General features: G+C 39.7%; 1 protein-coding gene across 1 annotated transcript in view; it reads left to right on the forward strand.

Moving 5' to 3' along the window:
• The window catches only part of LOC150075773 (protein Wnt-6-like), a 38301-nt gene that overhangs the window by 9973 nt on the left and 5206 nt on the right, over positions 1-23122 (forward strand). Inside the window, exons 2-3 of the mRNA XM_090387650.1 lie at positions 16165-16388; positions 19555-19826. Of these exons, the coding sequence (XP_090243776.1) occupies positions 16165-16388; positions 19555-19826 (496 nt within the window). The remainder of the gene's footprint in view (positions 1-16164; positions 16389-19554; positions 19827-23122) is intronic.

A 23122-nucleotide genomic window follows, 5' to 3' on the forward strand; every position in this document is an offset into this window, starting at 1 on the left:
AATGGAATGTGCAGGTTCAATGCTGATAGGATTCTTCCTCGTGCTCAGATTACCAACCTGGGAAGCATAGATTCAAACTGTGGAAAGACAGTTGTAGAATAGATGTGCGAAAGTTTGCCTTTAGCTAGCGGGTAGTTGATTGCTATAACAAATTTTCATCTGTTATTGTGGAAGTTGATAGCTAAAATAAATTCAAGGTAGAACTAGACAAACATTTGGAATGAATGGATCAGTGAAATGGGAAGGGTTTTTTTTTTTTTTTTTGGCTGATGCTGTATAAGCTTGCTTTGTTGCATCATGTGCGTCTACTAATGCTAATGCTAATAAACGTAGGATCTTTAAATCTATAAATCTAATAAATCGTAGGATTCTTGTATATTCTCTATCTTGTGAACTCCTCTGACCATCGCGGAGTATAAACGGAAAATTTATTTTATTTTATGATGACACAGTAAATCGTTGAAGATAGTCGGGAGCAGCAATCTTAGGAATTGGTGCTCTGCCTGCCTGGCTTCTGCATCCAAAAAGACAGTACTTAAAACTGAGGGTGCATCTAGGATTTCTGCGAAGAGTTTTGCGTGCAGGTAGAGATTGCTGCCGAAATCTGTATTTTCTACTGGTTTAGACCGAGTGTGGAATAGAGAATTGACCTGGAGATTGTGCACTGAAAGGACAGAATTCATGGGGTTCCTGGGCAACGCGACGCTGTCACCCCCTTTGCTAGTGGACGAACCCATCGCCTGGCAGATATATAGATACACTGCGTTCACGTAGACGGTAATTCAATGTCATTATGGATAAATGTCCCTGAGTTAACCGACTTTGAAAGGAATGATAATAGCACGACGCATGGATCACTGTCTCGGACGTGGTACAGAAATTGCACTGTCCCCGTTCGACATTATTAAGAGTATATCGGGAATACGCCATTTCCAGAATAACATCTCATCGTGGACAGTGCTGTGAGTGGAGAAAGGTAGTGGATGAACATGGCTGCCCAGGTCTGTCTCGCACTGTTTCAGCCAACCAGAGAGCGACAGTGGCAGAAATCAAGCCCGACTTCAACGAAGGAGGTGCCAGAAACGTCTCCACCAAAACCATAGGGGGGGGGGAATCACTAGCTGCAATAGGTTATGGAAGCCGCCGAGCCACCAGAGTCCCATTGCTAACACCATTATACGGGACTCTATGCCTCAACTGGGTGAAAGAACATTGGCGCTGGACCTTGGATGGTTGGAGACGGACCTCCTGGTCCAATGAGTCCCGTTTCCAGTTATTTCGAGGGGACGGGAGGATGCGTATCTGGCGGAAACTGCACAAAGCTATGCACTCGTCATGTCAACAAGGAACTGTTCGGGCAGGTGGACGGTCGGTAATGGTCTGGGGCGTGTTCAACTAGCACATTTTCGGACCTCTGGTACGTCTAGACGCGTCCCTGAACAGTCCAGGTTACGTGTCCACCCTTGCAGATCATCTGCATCCCTTCATGGTCATCATACACTCACAGGGCAATGGACGCTTCCAGTTGGACAATGGGCATCCCCACAGAGCCATGATGACTAGCACATGGTTCGAAGAGCATTCCGCAGATTTTACCACCGTGGAATGGCCTCCTCATTCACCGGACACGAACCCTGTGGAATATCTTTGGGATGCTGTGGAAAGGTCCGTTCGAGTTTTCGATCTTCCATCCAGGAATGAGACGGAATTATGGATAGCGGTACAGCAAGCTTGGATGGAAATACCTGTGGAACGCTTTCGTCAACTAGTGGACTCAATGCTTGGCCAGGTCATCATCATCATCATCATCATCATCATCAGCCATTTTCAATCCACTGCAGAATGAAGGCCTCTCCAGCAACTTTCCAGTTCCTTCTGTTTTGAGCACTGGCCATCCATTTACTACCCAAAAACTCATGAATTTCATCTATCCATCTCCGACTTTGTCTTCCAGGTTTTCTTCTAGCTCCTCTTGGGTACCATTCTGTTATTTTCTTAGTCCATCTGTCATCATGTCTTCGAGCTGTGTGTCCTGCCTAAGACCATTTTAGTTCTTTAGTTTTGATAAGAATGTCCTTTACTTGAGTTTGCTGCCTAATCCATGTGTTTCTCTTCTTATCTGACAGTCTGATTCCCAATATAATTCGTTACATTCTTCGCTGCGTAGTTCTCAGCTTCTCTTCCATTCTTTTGGTGAGTGCCCAAGTTTCACTTCCATAAGTCATGGTGGGGAGTATACATTGATTCATTATTTTACGTTTCAGACAAACTGGGATATTGCTCTTCAGTATGTGACTATATTTCCTGAATGCTATCCATCCAAAATTTATTCTTCTCTTGACTTCCAGCCATTTATCATTATTACAGCTAATAACTTGTCCCAGATAAGTATATGACTCCACCTTTTCAATTACTGCTCCTTCAATCATTATTTCCCTTTCCGTGGCATACTTGTTCGTCATTACTCTTGTTTTAGCCATATTCATCTTTAGTCCAAAATCCTTACTATCTGTGCCTAACTGATTAAGATTTTCCTCTAATTCTTTGGGATCGTGGCTTATGACCACAATGTCATCTGCATATCGTAAATGGTTTAGGTACTCTCCGTTCACATTGACTCCTTTCTGCGACCAGTCTAATCTTCAGAAAGCTTCCTCAAGGGCAGCAGTAAACAGCTTCTGAGATATTGTGTCTCCTTGTCGAACTCCTTTCTCGATTTTAAATTTGCTACTGTCTTTGTCTAGTCTAATAAAGGATGTAGCACTCTCATATATTTTCTTCAAAATCATAATATATGGAGTATCTATGCCTTGCCTTTCCAGTGCCCGAAACATTGCCTTATGCTGTATGGAGTCAAATGCCTTTTCATAATCCACAAATGCCAGGCATAATGGTGTTTTATATTCATTTGCTTTCTCCATTAGCTGTGATATTATGTGAAGGTGGTCCATAGTTGAGAATCCTGTCCTAAAGCCAGCTTGCTCTTTCTGTTGATTCTCATCAAGTATTCTTTCTAATCTGTTAGTAATGACCCTTGTGAACAACTTGTAGATCTGGGATAACAAGCTAATTGGTCTATAATTTCCAATTTCTGATTTATCTCCTTTTTTATGCAGCAAAACTATGATTGCATTATTCCACTGCTTAGGCGTCACACCTTTTCTAATGTATTTTGTGAAGAACCTTGCCAGTTTTTGTGTTATGTCTTGGCCAGGTGACTGCTCTTATCCGGGCGAAAGGTGGGCCTACCCGTTACTAGGTAGGTATCTCATGATTTCTGTCCACTCAGTGTATAATGCTGTTTAAATGTAATGGGTGCCAGTGAGGGAGGGCATGGCAACCAGGCTTTTCAGTTTTTTTTTAGAAAGTCTCCTGCGTTCTTTCTCTTCCATTTAAAATTTTTGTTTAAGGAGGGGTATATGCCTCCTCTGCCCACCCCTGATGGGCGCCATTACCTAGATGGAAGCTTCAAAGATTATAGTCTCCTTATCGATTAACTATAAACCATCAATGTCCGTTCTTTAACTTTTGAGCACCAGCGTTGTAATTTACTCTTTATCAAATATATCTTTTGGTTGCGATAGTGAGTCAGTATTAACCAATGTATGATAACAAGTATGATTGGTTTCTTTTCTCTTAGGCCTTTTTATTCATATTAAGAAAATAATTATAAACGCAAGTCAAATGAATATCGCTTAAGAATCACAGTTCGGAAACTATCATAATTGTTTATTTATAAATACTTTCCCAAAGTATTAATATGTTGTGTGTCCGCCTGGATAAATATACTATATATATTTATAATAAATTATTATAATATTAATATTATTATAATAATAAATAAATATATTTATTTATCCGGGAGGACACACAACAACTAAAGTTTTTCGTAAAGCATGAGCTGTGCGTGCTCAGATGACTTTGAGGGCGCTCACATGACCGCGAGATTGTGCAAACATTCATCCACTAGATCGGCGCTCATCGTTGGTGCACAGACGTGTATGGGATTGCTGCCAGCGTTTGTCGAGTTTCAAAACTGTTCATTCTAAGATAGGGTGTAGCATTGGACCTTTGCAGCGATTTAAGGTTTTTGGACAGCTTGATATATTTAATTACTCTAACCAAAGGCGGTGATGGTAGGGTCGGGATTGGTATATCACAATCGGGGCTGGGTTAAAGTCATGATGAGTTGAACAGAAATGTTCCCCGATTGCGGAGTGTTCGGCGTCACCTAAGGGAATCGATCTATCATGTTCTTCGAGGCGCTCCTGAAGGCGACTTGAGCTCTCCCCTATATAGCAACTGCCACAATCGTGGCATGTTACGCGGTATACTATTCCACTACGTAAGACAGGGGCGATGGGAGTTTTTACTTTCGAGACCAGACAATGTAAGCTCCTACTAGGGAGTTGTATGCGGTACTCACATAGGATCTTAGAAATGTGGTCCGACGTGCTTGGATAGTAAGGAATATAGGCACTGGGTACACAATTACGAGGGGAAGACGGCTTCGGATGAGTCACAAGTTCTTGTGCTTGTTGCAAGCACCTGTCTAATACATGGTTTGGCTACACATAATTGACTAGATCAGCTTTTACTCTGGAAATATCGGTACGCCTGGTTTTCTCTGAGCTGGAATGTCTCGAAGCCAAGCTCGAGAGAATAAAGCGCGTGTAGTGTTTAGATGACAAGGGCCATGGGCTGATCTGTAGTTAGTAAATTGCCCGCACCACATTGGCTTATGGTACACCGAAGTTTCCAGGCGTGGGCACACTCGCTTCACTAGAACATCCAGGAAAGGAAGGGACCCATTCACTTCATTAAGGTGAACTGGATGAACGGAGATAAGAAGTTGAGGTACTCCAATAGTGTTGCCTCTGAACTACGTGGGATGATGGAAAAGATATCATCAATGTATCTGAACCACATTGTAATCGGTACAGGCGTCTTTAGGAATATCTGTTCCTCTAATTCCTCCATTGCGATGTTCGCAACGACGGAGCTGACAGGGGCGCCAAACGTCGTACCGTGTATCTGCTTGTACAGAGAATCGCCAAAAGCCTGACAAGCATGGGTTGAGGGCAGTACAGATGTCTTCTGCAGTTAGCGATGTTCTATTTGATAGGCTGGAATCACTCTCTAGAAGTCGCCTGGTACAGGCGACGGCCGGTTAGAAGGGAATGGAAGAAAACAGAGAGACAACATCGAAGGACGCCATGATCTCGCTGTCAGGGACTGTAAATTTCTCAGTGAGGCAAAGGAATTCCTCGCTGTTAGTGACTGTATGGACAGTATCTAACTTCCACAATTTGATGGACTGCCAAAGTTCACAAAACAGGCGTTCCTCTCAGACCGTTTGTGTCCAGTTGCAATTATTATTATTATTATTATTAGCTACATGGTGCAAAAAAAGCCTGTGGCTTATGCTGCACTAGCCAAAAAAAAAAAAAAAAAAAAAAAATTCCTGAGTTACCGCTGAGAGAGAGAGAGAGAGAGAGAGAGAGAGAGAGAGAGAGAGAGAGAGAGAGAGAGAGAGTAGAAGCGCGGGCCGAATATGACAGCCAAATCCTCTGCTTTCACCTTCACGACGGTGGGACTGTTAGTAATCCTGGGTATAATCCCCATGCGAAACTACACTGTGGTTGACCACCCAGGTATGAACCAACGTAAGCAAGGGTTGAGGTGTGGCGGCAACACCGCATGGAGGAATGCAGCCCCTCTGTGTTACCAGGCAATACTAGGTGGTAGATGACTCTCATCAACCGGTGCACTACGACCATTTTGCTTATTGGAGGATTGAAGGGGTAGAACCCATGCTTAGTCTCCAAACTAAGTTCCAATCAGCCCTTCCATCATACAATATAACTGATGACATGATGTTATGATGGACATCATGCCGAGATCCAATGTTCCTTACATTTCGAGGGTACAACTCTAATACGGTGTTCGCAGGCCGGCCGCTAGTTTGAACACCGGACCGGACCGAACCTATTGGTAACTCTCTAGGAAGCTTCCGGATCAGCTAGTGTATAATCTTGCTACCTCCACTCTGCCAGATAGTGATTGGCGGGAGTCCGAATAATGTGTATGCGGGAGGGGGGGATGCATTGTCGAGGCAAACTTATGTCAAGGATCTGGGTATATTCTTACCATGTGTAAGCCATATCCAAAAATTTCATTACTTCGTACAGCATGTCCCCACCTAAAATTTTTCTTACTATTGAATACACCATGAATTGTCAAATTAATAGAGTAAGCTTATCTGCGAAAAGATCTCAAACACTTTCTAATTCATTTCACAAATATACGTGCTCTGAGTTCTAATCTCAACGATGTCCATTTCCATTTACAGTCTCTCAAACCCCATGTATTTTTTCTGACAGAATTTTGGTTATTGGTTGATTCAAGTACTGCTCATCTCAGTTGCCCAAATTATTCGCTATATGATTCCTTTCTCCTCAAAGGTGGTATTTGTGCATATGTTCGTTCCGATATTCGCTTGGAAATTTGAAATCTCCTCTTTTCGCTTTTCTCTGGCTTAAAATCTCTCTACCTCATTCTGTAAAATTTATCTGTTGTCGCTACCGTTCTCCCAACTCCACTAATCAATTGGACTTCTTTGACTTCCTCTCTTTGCAACTCGACTTTATCTAATCCAACTTTCCTAACAGTGAGGTAAATTTCCTTGGTGATTTTAACGTCCACAACTTGAGCTGCCTTCCGTTTTCTAGTCACACCGATCCAGCTGGTCGTTGTTTGTGTATGTGTGTTCTTATATCGGGGTGGCTTCTAGGCGTTAGCCCATCTCCACGTTTGTGCTCTGTTATGATGCAGAAACTCTGCATAATGGGCCTGAAAGAGTGTAAGTATATATTTGTGAATATTAATATGCGTTGTTTTGTTTGTGTCAGGCAACTATGCCACCAGGGTGCAGCCAACGCATGGGGCAGCTGCTGCATGGTGACGATCCCTAACACCGGGCTTGGCTCAACAGTCATCCTGTACCAGTGTAATTACCACCGAAAATCTCGCACCCGCCAGAGGTAGTGCAGAATTGCACTACCTCTGGAGGGTGCCTGCAATCCCGCTCCCAGGTTGCCCACACCTGAAAGCCAGCAAAAAAAAAAAAAAAAAAAAAAAAAAAAAAAGAAAACAAACAAACAAAAAAAAAAAAAACTAGTAGTTATATACATTTATGGTCTGAGTATCTCGACAAAACTCTCCTGTTCTAGGGAGATATTTAATTTTGGTCCCTGAGTCACCAGGACCAACCACTCCAAGGCTAGGAGGATGTTCTGGCAAACCAATTGTAACAATTATATTAATATATACATGATTTCCTAAGGTCTTGGTCTTTTTCACCACAGTCCAATTGTTCTCATTAGATTTTCTTATTTTCGAATCGAGTCACAAGTTTAACTGACCAGTTTGATTTCATCCAAGAAAGAAGTCAGTCCCAGTAGTCTTCTCCGTTCTGTGGCCAGAATAAGTCTTAAAAAACTCTTCTTCAGGTGGTTCTCTTCTATTGCTGAAATCTTCTAATTATTTTCTTTCTCCCGAGAATCCTGACTTGCGTATGATTTGGAATTCCAAAGACTCGTTGTGAAAAACACGTTTCATTAAGTTCATGTAGTTTTCAAGTGTATGTATGTGGTAGGTAATATCTAAATGGTCACAAATCTAGATGTCACTTAAGACATACGTTTACAGAAGTTACGCTTGTAAATTATGCTTGCACCTTCACGATGGTGGGAGTGTTAGTAATCCTGGGTATAACTCCATACACAAGTACATAGTGGGTGACAACCCAGGGGTGAACCAACGTAAGCAGGGGGTCGAGGTGTGGTGCCCACACCACATGGAGGAATGCCGCCTCTCTATGTTACCACGCAGTACTAGGTAGTAAATGAATCTCATCAACTGGTGCAATACCACCACTTTGCTTATTGGAGGCTTGAAGTGGTGGAACCCATGTTTAGTCTCTAGAGCTAAGTTCCAGTCAAACCTTTCCCATCTCTTCAATCATGCAGTATGATTAATATCTTTTGAGGTTATGATGAACATCGTGGCGAGATCCAATATTCTTACATTTCGAGGGTAAAGCTCTAAAACGATGTTCGCAAGTCGGCCGCTAGTTAGTACACCGGACCGAACCTATTGGTAACTCTCTAGGAGGCTTCCAGATCAGCTAGTGTATAATCTTGCTACCTCTACTCTTCCAGATAGTGATTGAAGGGAGTCCGAGTAGTGTGTATTCGGCCAGCATTGTCATGGCCACGTTATGTCAAGGATCTGGGTATATTCTTACCATGTGTCAATTCTTCATACAGCATGTCCCACTCACTTTTTCTCACTACTGAATACACCATAAATTGTCAAACTAATAGAGCAAGCTTATCTGAGAAAAGATCTAAAGCTCCCAAGCACTTCCTAATTAATTTCACAAATATACTTGGTCTGAATTCTATTTTCAGTGATGTCCATTTCCACTTGCAGTCTACCAAACCCCATGTACTTTTTCTGACAGAATCTCAGTTATCGGTTGATTCAACTACTGCTCATCTCGGATGCTCAAATTATTCGCTGTATGATTCCTTTCACCTTAAAGGTGGTACTTGTGCATATGTCCGTTCTGATATTTCCTGTTAGAGACTTGGCAATTAGGAAACGCCTTTCTTTGATCTTCTCTAGCTTAAAATCTCTCTACTTCATTGTACCAAATTCATCTGTTGTCTCTCTACCGTTCTCCCAACTCCACTAATCACTTGGCGCTCTTTGACTTCTTCTCTTTGCAACTTGACTTTCTTCAGTCCAATTTTCCTAACAGTGAGGTAATGTTTCTTGGTGATTTTTTGGTGATTCACAAGGCTGATTAGGGCCTAAAGAATAAAGCTCTATCACTAATATATAAGGCAGTATATGTCCCGATTGTGTGCTATGGAGCCTCCATCTGGTGTGAAAAGGCAATCCTGGGAAGGAACAAGCGCAAGCTTGATTCCATTCAAAGATTTATGTTTTTATCGGTTACCAGGGCGTGCTGTACTGTCAGCACCCCTGCATTACAAGTCATTGCAGGATACTTACCTCTTTATCTGGAAGTTGTCAAGAGGGGTCTCTTCTAGCGCCTGAAGAAGGGAATCCCAATGCAACTGTTAAACCTGCAATTGAACCATGCAAATGACCCTAAGAGGGAAAGAAGAAAAATTGCAGACCACCCACAAAACCTCTGGCAAGAAACATGGGACACAACGCCTAAAGGAGCAATCACCAAAAGGTTTATTCCCTCAATTAGTCGGACTTCCCCAAAGCCTCCTCCCTGGTATTCGCCTGGATTACAAGTCACCTTCCTGCTTACAGGCTATTCTCATGGACTGTTCCAGCAAAAGCTAACAGCCATGGGAATAGAAAATAACCCATATTGCCACTGTGGTGAAGAGGAGTCCTGGGAACACCGTATGTACGAGTGTCTCACTTACGACAACGCCAGACTTCAATTTCTCACCGAGATTCAAGGAAACCCCAGCAATCAGGAGTCAACTTTATTTCAAGAAGAGGCCACATACCTAGCCTTAACACACTATGCCCAGTCCGTTTTCAATTGTAGAAGAGCAAGACTTGCGGAACTCAGGGCAGAACAGAATAACGTGCCACCCCTGCGATCCCCTACTGGGGTAGGATAATGCAACTTATCCTGGGTGCAGGATACTCACAGGAGCACCTGCTCCTGTAATTTTCAACTTGCTTCTCCATCCTCTTCCTTAGAGTGGACTGCCTTCCCTCTTTGGCCCACTCCAACTACTGTTCCCCACATTTGACCTCTTCTTCTTCTCTTACTCCCCCATATGCTCTCTTATCTTTTTATTTTATTTTTACAGCCTCAACTTTTTTTTTTTTCACTCATTTTTTTTATTTATTTATTTTATTTTTTACAGCCTCAACTTTTTTTTTCACTCTTCATTTTTTATTTTATTTTTTTTATTATTTTCATTATTAATTTTATTTTTTTATTATTTTCATTATTAATTTTATTTATTATTATTTTTTAAATTTATTTTATTATTATTTTTCTTTATGGCTTCTGTCAGGAAGCTCAGGCTACCCTGGCAGGGGCAGCCAGAGTATAATGGGCAGCCTGGCTCACCTCCCAGTGGTTGTGGCGGGCAACGTGGAGTCCCAGTACGGGCCCCGCGGCCAAGCAGCCAGACACAACAACAGAACAAAGCACAATATTACATTAACCAGACATTACACTTTTTTTTCTGGCTGTGCAGTAGTTCTGCATTTCATCACAGAGTACATATGGTGCAGATGTGGGAAACCACTGGTGTCGCCTGAACCTAAATACTATGCCACTATGTTCACAACTCCAGGTGGCTTCCATTTTCTAGTCACACGGACCCAGCTGGTCGAGATGCTGAGGCTTTTGCAATTACTAATGACCTTGCACAGATTGTTCATTTACCTACAAGAATACTGGACAATCCTAATCATTATTAACGCTTGACCTTTTTCTCACAAACAACCCTTCTAAGTACACGGTCGAAGTGAGAGGTCCTTCAGACACTTCATATCACAACTTTGAGGCGAAAGAAATCATTACAGCGAACAATTCAGGCAACTGAGATGAGCAGTGGTTGAACCAACCGATAACAGATTGTCAGAAAACGTGAATGGGTTTTGGCAGACTGCAAGTGGAAATGGACATCTTGAAGATTAGAATTGAGACTACCTATATTTGTGAAATGAACTAGGAAGTGTTTAGAATGTTTACATCTTTTTGCAGATATGTTTGCTCTATTAGGTTGACAATTCTGCTCTTTATGAACAAATGTTATTAGTGGAATTCCACAGGGTTAGGTGCTGGGCCCATTGTTGTTTTGTATATTTATCAATAATATTGATGAAGGCATATCAGGTTTAATGTCGAAGTTGCAGTTGGATGGGATCTATCCAGTTATATTAAAGGAGGCGGCAAAGCAACTAAGCAAACCCTTAGCCATAATTATGAGAGCATCCTTGGATTCAGGGGAGGTTCCCACGGACTGGAGATGTGCAAATGTATCCCCAATTGACAAAGGAGGTTCGAAGGGTGACACGAGTAATTACAGACCAGTTAGTTTAACTTCTGTTCCGGGTAAAATAATGGAGTCACTGGTTAAAGATGCATTGCAGGATCATCTAGACAAGACTGCAGCAATAATTCAGACACAGCATGGGTTTGTTAAGGGAAAGTCTTGTCTGACAAATTTGATTGGTTATTATGATGTGGTCACAAAGGAACTGGATGCAAAAAATAATTTTGATATCATATACTTGGATTTCAGGAAAGCTTTTTACACTGTTGCGCATGGAAGACTACTGTACAAATTGGAGCAGAATGGTATTAAGGGTAAGTTGCTACAATGGATAAAAGGATGGTTAAGTGGGAGAAGACAGAGGGTGGTAATCAATGGGTGCTGCTCTTCGTGGACTAATGTTATTAGTGGAGTCCCACAGGGTTCGGTGTTGGGTCCACTGTTGTTTTGTATATTTATCAATGATATTGATGAAGGTATATCAGGCTTAATGTCGAAGTTTGCAGATGACACGAAGGTTGGCAGGGTTGTTAATGACAGTCATGGCAGTGTGCTACTGCAACAGGATCTAGATAATTTGGGCAGATGGGCTAAGAAGTGGCAACTGAAGTTTAACCTTGACAAATGCAAAGTACTGCATATGGGTAGAAGTAACCCCAGAGAAACGTACCAACTGTGTGGTACTACACTTAAGATGGTAGAAAATGAAAAAGACCTGGGAATAATTGTGCAGTCAGATATGAAGTTTTCTGAGCAATGCAGACAGGCTGCTAGGGCAGGTCATGGGGTTTTGTCAATGATATATAGGAATTTTGCTAGCAGGGAAAAGGAGGTGATTGTCCCTCTGTATAAGGCAATGGTCAGGCCACGCCTTGAGTACTGCGTACAGGTCTGGAGGCCTCATTTTAGGAAGGATGTAGATTTGCTTGAGCGTGTACAGAGAAGAGCAACACGATTGGTGAGGGGAATGAAGGGATCCTCTTACCAAGAGAGGCTTAAGTTCTGCAAATTGCAGTGGCTGGAGACTAGGCACCTGCGCGGTGATCTTATTGAGGTGTATAAGGCCTTGAATGGGTTGAGCACGCTGAATTCTGATGGGATCCTCCCACTTGTTCAGAATACGAACCTACGGGGACATAAGTTCAAATTAAGAAAGGATAGATGTAGAATAGATGTGCGGAAATTTGCCTTTAGCCTGTGGGTGGTTAATTGCTGGAACAAACTTCCATCTGTCGTTGTGGAAGTTGATAGGTTAAATAAATTTAAGGAGGAACTGGACAGGCATTTGGAGGGTATGGTGTGATTTTTTTTTTTTTTGGCTGATGCTGCATAAGCTCCTACACTTGCTTTCTTGCATCAAGTGCCACTACTACTACTACTACTACTATGATGATACAAAGGTTGGCAGGGTTGTTAACGACGGTATGCTACTCCAGCTGGATCTAGATAAGTTGGGCGAATGGGCTGAAAAATGGCAACTGAAGTTTAACATTGCAAATGCAAAGTACTTCATATTGGTAGCAATAAGTGAAGAGAAACGTACCGTGTGGTACTACTCAGGGAAATGGAAAAGACCTGGGTGTAATTGTGCAGTCAAATACTGCACAATTACACTCAGTTTGCTGAGCAGTGCAGAGGGCCTGCCAGGGCAGGTCATGTCAGGGCAGAGCCTTGTCAACGATATATGGGAATTTTGTAAGCAGGGACAGGGAGATTATCCCGTTATACAAGGCAATGATCAGGCCACACCTAGAGTACTGTGCACAGGTCTGGAGTTCTCATTTTCGGAAGGATGTAGAGTTACCAGAACGAGTACAAAGAAGGGCAACAAGATTGGTGAGGGGGAACAAACGGGGTGCTCTTACCAAGAAAGGCTTAAGTTGTGCAAATAATAGCACCCGGAGAGTAGGCACCTGCGAGGTGGTCTGATTAAGGTGTATAAGACCTTGAATGGGTTGAGCAAGCTGAATGCTGATGGGATTCTTCCTCTTGCTCAGATTAAGAACCTGTGGGGCACAGATTCAAATTGAGGAAAGACAGTTGTAGAATAGATGTGAAAAAATTTTACTTTATCCAGCGGGTAGTTGATTGGAACAGACTTCCAACTTTTGTTGTGAAAGTTGATAGCCGAAATAAATTTAAGCCTGAGCTTGGCAGGCATTTGGAACAAATGGAGGGGTGAAAAGTTTTTTTTTTTTTTTTTTTTTTTGGGCTGATGCTGCATTAGCTTGCTTTCTTGTATCGTATGCCTCTACTAATACCAATTCAGGTATTTATTACATGGATAGGCCTCTACGACAGATCTCTATCTCTCAATAACAGTGAAAATTTCGCAATCTTTGATACCCAACACACTTCCTTTTTAAATGGGTTTTAATGTTCTATTCTTTATTCAAAACTGTGCATTATTAATAAGTGAGGTTTTGTAAATATCCTGGATAACAAAAATATGGTAATTTTGTAATTAATTTACATTAATCAGATTAAAGGAAGGGACAAAAATTTCCCTATTACATATGTATTTTCCTCTAGGAAATTAATGCACAGCAGTAATAAGTGTACTGCACCTCACATTACATCTGGCACAACAAAGTTGCTTTCTACCACCTGTCTAAAGATATATCACTCTGACTTTGACATATTACCAATGGAGTACGAGATGGATGCATTTCATGATGTTACAACAGATGCTCAAAGTTTCCACCATGAGACGCGATGCATGCGTGACACCGACACAGCATGGATTGGCAGACACGGTCGAACACACCTGGAGTTTCTTTGACAGTAGCAGCAGTGGAGACGAGTCTTGCCACGAGATCCATTTCTGTCTCCACAGGCAATTCATACATGATAGATTTGAGGGGCCCCCACAGAAAGAAACCCAGGCCCAATAAATCAGGTGAGCGTGGGGGCCAGGCAATGGGTCCACCACGGCCAATCCATCGATGCCCAAAACGCCTGTTCAAATGGTCACGAACACACCTTCCATAATGGGCAGGCGCCCTGTCATGTTGAAACCAAATGTTGCATCTGACATATGCTAGAACATCGTCAAGTAACCCTGGTAGAACTTGTTCAAGATCTGATATTTAGCGGAGTTCATGTGGGATGGTAACAGGTATGGACCGACTAAGCAGTCACCGACCATACCTGCCCACACATTTATTGCAAAGCGATGTTGTGCTGCATGGGGGCGCACACCATGTGGGCCCTCTGCTAATCCATACACTAGGTGCACGTGTGCCAGCTCACAGTTTGTATATCGATGCATGCTCTTCGCGCGGCGACTACTGCTTGAATGAGTAAACCAGAAATTTTCCCTCTCCCGAACCGATGAACAGCGCCGTGTACTGACTTACGGTGATGTTTCCGGTTATGGGTTCCTGTGCGATTTGCATTCCTTTGGATGTTGCCTGCCTCCCCTAGACGTTTGTACCGTTATTTTTGAGACACTCTGAATACAAGCAAATATTTGGGTTACAGATGGGCCTTAGCTTGAGTGTAATTGTTGCTGAAATTTATTTGAATAAAATAGAACAATTATATTTAACACCGTTTTTTCCAAATATAACATTTTACGGTATATACCTGGACATCTTAATAATTACTAATGTTCATATAGTAAATAATGTCTTGGATACTGTTAATAAAATACACATCAGAGCTTAGGTTAACTTTAGAAAAGGAAACTCGTTAACCTTCTAACCAGGGTTAACGAGAACATACAATTTAAAATTTATAGAAAACCAACGAATACTGGAAATTTATTACACTGTTCCAGCTACCATCCCTTTAAACAGAAATTTATTTTTAACCAATTTTACAATGCATATGGATAGTTATACTCAGGAATGCTTGTTAGATGAACTTATGGAACTAACAAAAAGCTCTTTAAATAGGGGCTACACATTGGGTACCATCATGAAAATTAGTCAACAGGCATAATATATAAAATGGAGACAGGTACAACAAATAATAGATCAGATCAGAAATATTTTATTAAAGTTCCCTATATACAGCATTGGTACAGATAATTCGTTAACATTTTCCAAAACGCTGAATTTAAAATAGTTCCACAACCCATGAGTAAACTGCAAGTTGTTCTGAAGTGTAGAAGGGTTGATACCGTTACAACCATGGAAGCACACAATGTTGTTTACCATATTCCCTGTGGTGGGTGCAATTCAGCCTATACTGGCTCGACCCAGAATCCACTTTCGATGAGGATACAACAGCATGCGGCATGTTAGGGCAGGTGCCTCAGAACTAATGTTTCATGCTATTAATGATGGGCACATGTTCCTTTTTGATGAGTCGAAGGTCCTGAATACTCAGCAGGAATACTTTAAGTTATTGATTGCGGAAGCATTGGAAATGAGATTGAGTCCTGACTCTGTTGGTGTGCATTGACCTTGGAATGTCTCGGATTCGTTGACTAACTTGCATGCGTGAGCAGTGGTTCGTGCATTGGTCAACGTAAATGGTCTCATGCTACATTATCCACTTTTGACTTCTTGTGTGTATGGAGGCGGTCCGAGTAGGTTGGTCCCTTGAAGGAGGTTTCGGGGTTTGAATTGTCTGTGAATTGATGTGTATTTGTTTTGTGGTGTGGGGATTGTTTCAGTTCTCATATTGGCATGCATTGTTTTGCTTGGGGGGGGGGGGTTGATGGCTGTCGACTTTCAACTAGGTTGAATGTGAGTATTGAATGCATGAATGGTTTTGATGCATGGCATTTTTAAGAATCATAAATTGATTTAATTAACACGTGTGAATTTTTTAATTTTTTTCTTGGCTGATGTTGCATAAGCTCATACACTTGCTTTCTTGCATCACATGCCACTACTAACTACTACTACACTCCATATCTGCAAACCTCTGCAAACATCATATACATCATAGTTAACTCAGTACACATCACAGACCAATTGGTTTCGCGATAAAGAGATCTGTGCACATGTTCACATGTAATACGTTTACAAATTTGTGAGTCAAATTACAAGTGTGGTTTATGTGGACATTATTACTATTACTTTTTAATATGTGATAGTAAGTGAAAAAGAGAAAAAAATGGATAATCAACTTGCAGGTCTGTTGGCCGCCAGCTAATCCTAGATCCCAGTCAAGTATGTAAGAAAGTTCGGCGTCTTCATGGTAATCAGTCTTACATTTGCAAAAATGAACCTGTATTAGCCCGAGCTATTGAACATGGTGCAATTCAAGGTTTGAGGGAGTGCCAACAACAGTTTCTCAATGAAAGGTGGAACTGCAGCAGAATTCCAAAATGGTCCTTCAAGAAGCTTTTGATGAAAGGTATGTAACAACCGTTAAAATATTAAATTTCCATCTTTAATATATGGAATTGAGAACAGCTAGCAAGTGCATTCGCAGTCTTTATTTAAAATCATAAGTTAAAAAATAAAGTTAACAATTGTAGCCTACTCTATTAAAACTGAATTACAAGATATCATATGCAATGGCCCAATATAGCCTGAGTAAGTGATATGCCTAAATAATCCAACAAGCAATTGTTAAGAAATGTGTTTCTGATTTTTCTAGAATGATTTTTTCCCTACCAAAGTGACTAAGCTATTCAGTGTATCTGTAAATTGCATAATCTGTAATGATTTTACACCTTGATGAATAAAAATCTCAATCTTCACCTGAAACAAACTAATTGAATAAAAATCTCATAATGTTTGCCTGAAACCAACTAATTGGGCCATGATGTGGAACCATAAAAATTGTTTAGTTTTGGCAGGATTTGAATCAAGGCGTCTCTTCTACACAATATTATTATTATTATTAGCCATATGGTGCAAGGAAGCCTGAGGCTTTTGCTGCACCAGCCAAAAAAAATTTGAGTTACCCTGAGAGAGAGAGAGAGTCAGAAGTAAAAGGGAATCACCAAGAAAAAGAAGAATGATGATATCTAGCTCAGGACCCTGGGTATGCATGGAAGGACATGTCCATGGAGCAAATTTGCCTTTAATTTCTTAAAGAATCATTCAGATTATTCTTAGACGTTTCATGGTATTTCCAGTTGCTTCTTCAGTGACAAATAGATATAGATAACAATATAGATATAGATAACAAAACTGGAAAATTATGATTTCAAATTAACAACTCTATGTAAATAAACTCGGCATAATTTACCAATTTATCTGCCTTTACACTCGCTGAAGAACTGGTACAAGCACCACCATGAAACGTTTGAGAAAAATCTATAATTCTTAAAGAAATTAAAGGCAGATTACACTCCACACAGCTTGAAGTTGCTCATTATTTCATCAATCACTATGCTATTTGCAAGAATACAGAATGAGAAGAATCTTTACTAATAACTTTTACTGATTAAATGGAATTAGAATCTGCAGTTGTAGAAAATATTTAAATGATTTGGAAATACATCAACTCAGAATGAGTCTAAATGGTTTCTGACTCCTAGAATGACGACAATATTTCAACATGAATTAGGAGTTGCCATAGACTGCTGCTAATTTTCCAAACAATAATATGCCATTGTTTATTCTTTCAGTGCAATTTGTGATTCAATAAATATCAGTTAGAAAAAAAAAATATATTCCAGAAGGACTGAATATGTACAACTTCATACATAACTTTTATGAAAGTTGGCATTGGTGGTGTCCCAAATTGTAACAAAAGCAGGTGGCAATAGATGTGCAGATAAGAATTTGGTTTTAATTTCTGGAAACAGTTTGTTTTTTTGAATTTTTAATAAAAAAAAATAATTTAAAAAATTTTAATTAAAATATTAAATATTTAAAAATATTTAATCAAATTTTAATTAAGATGTTTGTTATTTGGTTTTTAGGAGCATTAGCAACTAAGGCCATATTGCTTTGGAGATATGCGGTGATCATTCCCTGACCTTTCCGCATCCTCCGTATTTGGTGGTCACAGGCTCGAACCCCGGTCTAATCAAGAAGCGTGTGCTACGCATTCCTGCTCCTGCCCACCTGGCTACAGAGGCGCCTTTTAATTAAGAATGCTGCATTAATATTTAATGGCTCTGACATTTCATTTTTGAAAAAAAAAAAATTATTAATATGAATAAAATAAAGCTGGTCTCTCATCTTCCTTTAAGCACACGAATTTCAAACCTGCACTTGTGCAAAATGATGCAAGAAAGCAAAGTTATACAGCATCAGCCAAAAACTTACCATTTTACTTGTTGATCACCTCTATATATCACAAGTGAGTTTGTTCCAACAATCATTCACCTGCTGGCAGAAGGCAAATTCCAACACATCTATCCCGTAGCCATCCTTTCCTCATTTTGAATATATTCCCCATCCTTGGTGTAGTCTGAGCAAGACTACACACACAGCCTGTATAATTTATACAGGCTGTGTGTGTGTGTAGTCTTGCATTATTTTACATACATACATGACTTTGGGTAGAATATTCCATGATCACAGAAGAAAACAGATGATAGATGCCTATAAAGGCTCACAAGTGAAGATTGATACAAAGATAGCCACTGAATCTGTGTAGAATACATCAGATTTGTCAAAGTATCTAAGGTGAAAAACCAGTTTTCCCAGTTTTGGAAAGCTGGTTTGCTGCTGTTATTTAATATTAGCTATATAATGCACGGAAACCACAGGCTTTTACTGTATCAACCAAAGATAAACAAAATATAAATTACCTACATGTGGATGAAATTTCTCCAAGTTTCCACTATCCACAGAGATAGTGAAAATCCCAAGTAGGAGCTAAAGGGGCTATAGCCCATCCTTATGATCAAAATAATGTGAATTTTTTTACTTTTACATGGTTATGACCAAGCTTAATGGTTCTCATTAACTCTTCCCCAGAGGTAACTGATTCCAGTAATTAACAAGTTGCTGACAACATAAACCTCTTTCCCCATAATTTGGGAAATATTTGCTTCTATGCCAAACAATGTAACACATATATACCAAGTCTTTCTTCATACAATTGCCCTTTCGCAGACATTTCATCAAGTAGGGTCACGAGTTCTGTGGGACGTTGTAAGAAGTTCTTTGTAACTACCAAACATATCAGAACTTACAACTGTATGTTAGAGTATTCTTGGACACGCATTCTCTTGCCACCTGCCACCAGTTTTTCAAAGCTTGAATAGTAGTACAGTGGCATTGCTATTCGGCAAATTAAATGGTCAGCTATGTATATATAACCATAATCTACTTATATTTTGAAAAAAAAAAACTTGTTAAAATTCAGTTTCAAATATAAAGACTATCAGTATCAAGTTATAACAAATTTAAGCTTCTGGGCAATGTTTACTGATATTATCTTTCATCCTTTAAAATGTGAGTTTTACTTTGTATTCATATTTTGTGGAGCTGCTATTGCCTGCACCACAGATTGATATACTACTGTTGTTATGAAATACTATAGTTTAAAAAGATACTATAGCGTGATGTACCATTTAATAAATACTGATTGTCATGTAATTATCTGTTCCTAGACTATAAAGAAACCGGCTTCCTGCACAGTCTAATAGCAGCTGGAGTAACTTATTCAGTGATACAAGAATGTAGTCTTGGCCATGTTGCTGACTGTCACTGTATGCACGACTTCAATATTATGGGAAAAGTTGAAAGTTGGAAATGGGGAGGCTGCTGGGATAACACTGATTATGGCTCCAAAAAGTGTGCACAATTTCTGGAAAGTAGTCTTCAGCAGCAAAGTGACATCAGAGCCAAGGTGCTCAAGCACAATTACAAAGCAGGGCGCTTGGTAAGTAAATTTTTAATTTATATTTAGAAAATAAATTTTTTTTGGAACTTCATGTATATTTTTTGGTAAACATAATGAGGTTAATTAACAATGTAAACTAATTATGTTCTTAACTGGCATGCAACTTCACTACCAACTTACTGCAACACTGTGTGTTGCAGTAGTAGTGGCATGCAAGAAAGCAAGTGTATGAGCTTATGCAGCATCAGCCCAAAAAAAAAAAAAAAAAAAACAATAATCACACCATTCCCTCCAAATACCTGTCCAGTTCCTCCTTAAATTTATTTAACCTGTCAACTTCCACAATAACAGATGGAAGATTGTTCCAGCAATTAACCACCCGCTGGCTAAAGGCAAATTTCCACACATCTATTCTACATCTGTCTTTTCTTAATTTGAATTTATGCCCCCTTAGGTTCGTAACCTGAACAAGTGGAAGGATCCCATTAGAATTCAGCATGCTCAACCCATTCAAGGCCTTGTACACCTCAATCAGATCACTGCACAGGTGCCTAGTTTCCAGCCACTGCAATTTGCAGAACTTAAGCCTCTCTTGGTAAGAGGATCCCTTCATTCTCCCCTTGTTGCCCTTCTCCGTACACACTCAAGCAAATCTACATCCTTCCTAAAATGAGGCCTCCAGACCAGTATGCAGTACTCAAGGTGTGGCCCGACCATTGCCTTATACAGAGAGACAATCACCTCCTTTTCCCTGCTAGCAAAATTCCTATATACCATTGACAAAACACCATGATCTGCCGTGGCAGCCTGTCTGCATTGCTCAGAAAACTTCATATCTGACTGCACAATTACTCCCCGGTCTTTTTCATTTTCTACCACCTTAAGTGTAGTACCACACAGTTGGTACATTTCTCTGGGGTTACTTCTACCCACAGTACTTTGCATTTGTCAAGGTTAAACTTCAGTTGCCACTTCTTAGCCCATCTGCCCAAATTATCTAAATCCTGTTGCAGTAGCACACTGCCATTACTGTCATTAACAACCCTGCCAACCTTTGTATCATCTGCAAACTTCGACACTAAGCCTGATATACCTTCATCAATATCATTGATAAATATACAAAAATAAATTCAAACTGACAAAATGAGTCTGAAATCATAATGTGGATGCAGAAAAGTAGGGTCTGAGTTTATTGTACCTAGTGATTAAGTTTTTAAAAGAATGTTATATAGAGTAGGACTTTCAACTTTTTTCACTAAGCAGACTACACTGACAATTATCTGAGGGTCTGAAGACCAAAGTCATTATTATAGCTATGTCATCCAGTACCACACAGTTGGTACTGGATGACATAGCTTATAATTTAGTTATTAATGTTCAGATTTCTTCAGGACATAATAATTTTGGCTAATGAAATTTTAAACTAGTCAATTTTTAATGTTTAGTAATGTTTTTTTTTTATTTATTTTTTTTTATTATGGTAACATTTCAAAGTAAAGGTTATTCTTTATCACAGTAATTTTGTACAAGTACAACATTACTGTGATAAAGAACAATATATGTACATTTTACATCTAACATTTCTGAAGTGCAAAGGCATTGTAATATTTGTTTTGCTCATATATTATTACTGACATTGTGTTGTACTGTTTTTGCACCTAAAATAATCCCAGCAAGCAGAAATTGGTTGGATGTTATATGGTTTCAAGTGCAACTTAGGCCACATTGTGGTGTTATATGATATGTCTGAAAATTCTGCTTTGTAAATTAAATTTTCTGTTTGCTGGACAAAAAAAAAAACCTTGAGTTTCTGGAAGGAAAAATTATGCTAACTTCACTGACTAACCCCTGAGACCAACTAATTCAGCCATGTTGTGAAAAAGACCCATAAAAATTCCTCACATCATTGATGGGATTGAAATTGTGCTACAGATGAGAGTGCAAGAAGAAAATTTTATAATTATTGATAAAACAGAGCCTTGAATATTTTATTTTCTTACCCTTCAGTAGAATTTCTAGGTGTAAGTGGATTTATATTAGGAAGAAAGAATATTCAAAGGCATAGACATTAATCAAAAAAGATCACCTTGATGACAGAGACTAATGCATGGTATATGGGACATTTTTAAGTTTTGGATGTAGTGGTGAGCTGATATAAATGCTCATTTAAAATGAAAAACAGATAAACAATATTGCCACTTCAGGATCATGTGAAGCCTTTCCCACCCAAAATCATTAATAGTCTTCCCTTGGCTTGCATGCATGAGCAGCATCAGCATTCACAGTATCTCTAGGCTTTTGAAAATGAACAAAGGAAAACACCAGAAAAAAAGTCATCATTACCTTCCTGCTGATGGTACAGCCTTAAACTTCTTTTTTGGGGATGAACCAGCATTCTTCTATTGCATTAATGTATGTCAGGGTTTGGTTTGAAAATAGTGAGTCCATGACCCATCCCACAATTCTAGTTCTGATGTGGAGACTGGAAGTGTTTGTTACTGATTGTTACTGTAACAACCAATGTCTTGAAAAATTAATGTTAAATTCAGGTCACTTTTCTACCCACCTCCACCTCCAATTCTCCACTAGATATTAGAATTAGTCAAAGCATATGATGCAAGAAAGCAAGCTTATACAGGATTAGCCACCTGTTTCTTGTTCTGTTTAGAAGTTTTTTGTTTTATAAAAAAAAGTTATAAAATTCCAAGCAAGTCGATTTGTAATCAGCCGCTACTTGCAGAATCACTTAAAGTGTAGAGACTTCCATTTGATTTTACTCTTCTGATCAGATTATTCAAAATAGTAGTATCGTTGGGGTAATTTTATATAGTTACTTGGATGAAAACAGAAAAATGCTGTCCATTACTATATAAAATTACCCCAGCAATTTTGCTGCTTCCCTAAGAACTAGTGCCTGGATGAAGTGGTTTCCATGTTAACATTTCATTTCTCCCTTTCTTAAATACTGTACAAAGTTTAGGCCTAAATGTATGGCAGAGAATAAAAATGCATTGGACACAAATTATCAGGAAACAGAGATGTTTATGGTATATACAAGTTGGAGTATAGCATTAAGGGCAAGTTGCCACAATGGATAAAAGAATGGTTGAGCGGGAGAAGACAGAGAGTAGTAATCAATGGACACTGCTCTTCATGGACTAATGTTATTAGTGGAGTTCCCCAAGGATCCATGTCAGGACCATTGTTGTTTTCTGTATTTATCAATGATATTGATGAAGGTATATCAGGCTTAATGTACAAGTTTGCAGAAAATATGAAGCTTGGTAGGGTTGTTAATGACAGTAAGCTGCTGCAACACAATCTAGAAAACTTGA

Source organism: Mastigoproctus giganteus, chromosome 13 (assembly GCF_048544385.1).
Source record: "Mastigoproctus giganteus isolate SK-2022 chromosome 13, ASM4854438v1, whole genome shotgun sequence".
NCBI lineage: Eukaryota > Metazoa > Arthropoda > Arachnida > Uropygi > Thelyphonidae > Mastigoproctus > Mastigoproctus giganteus.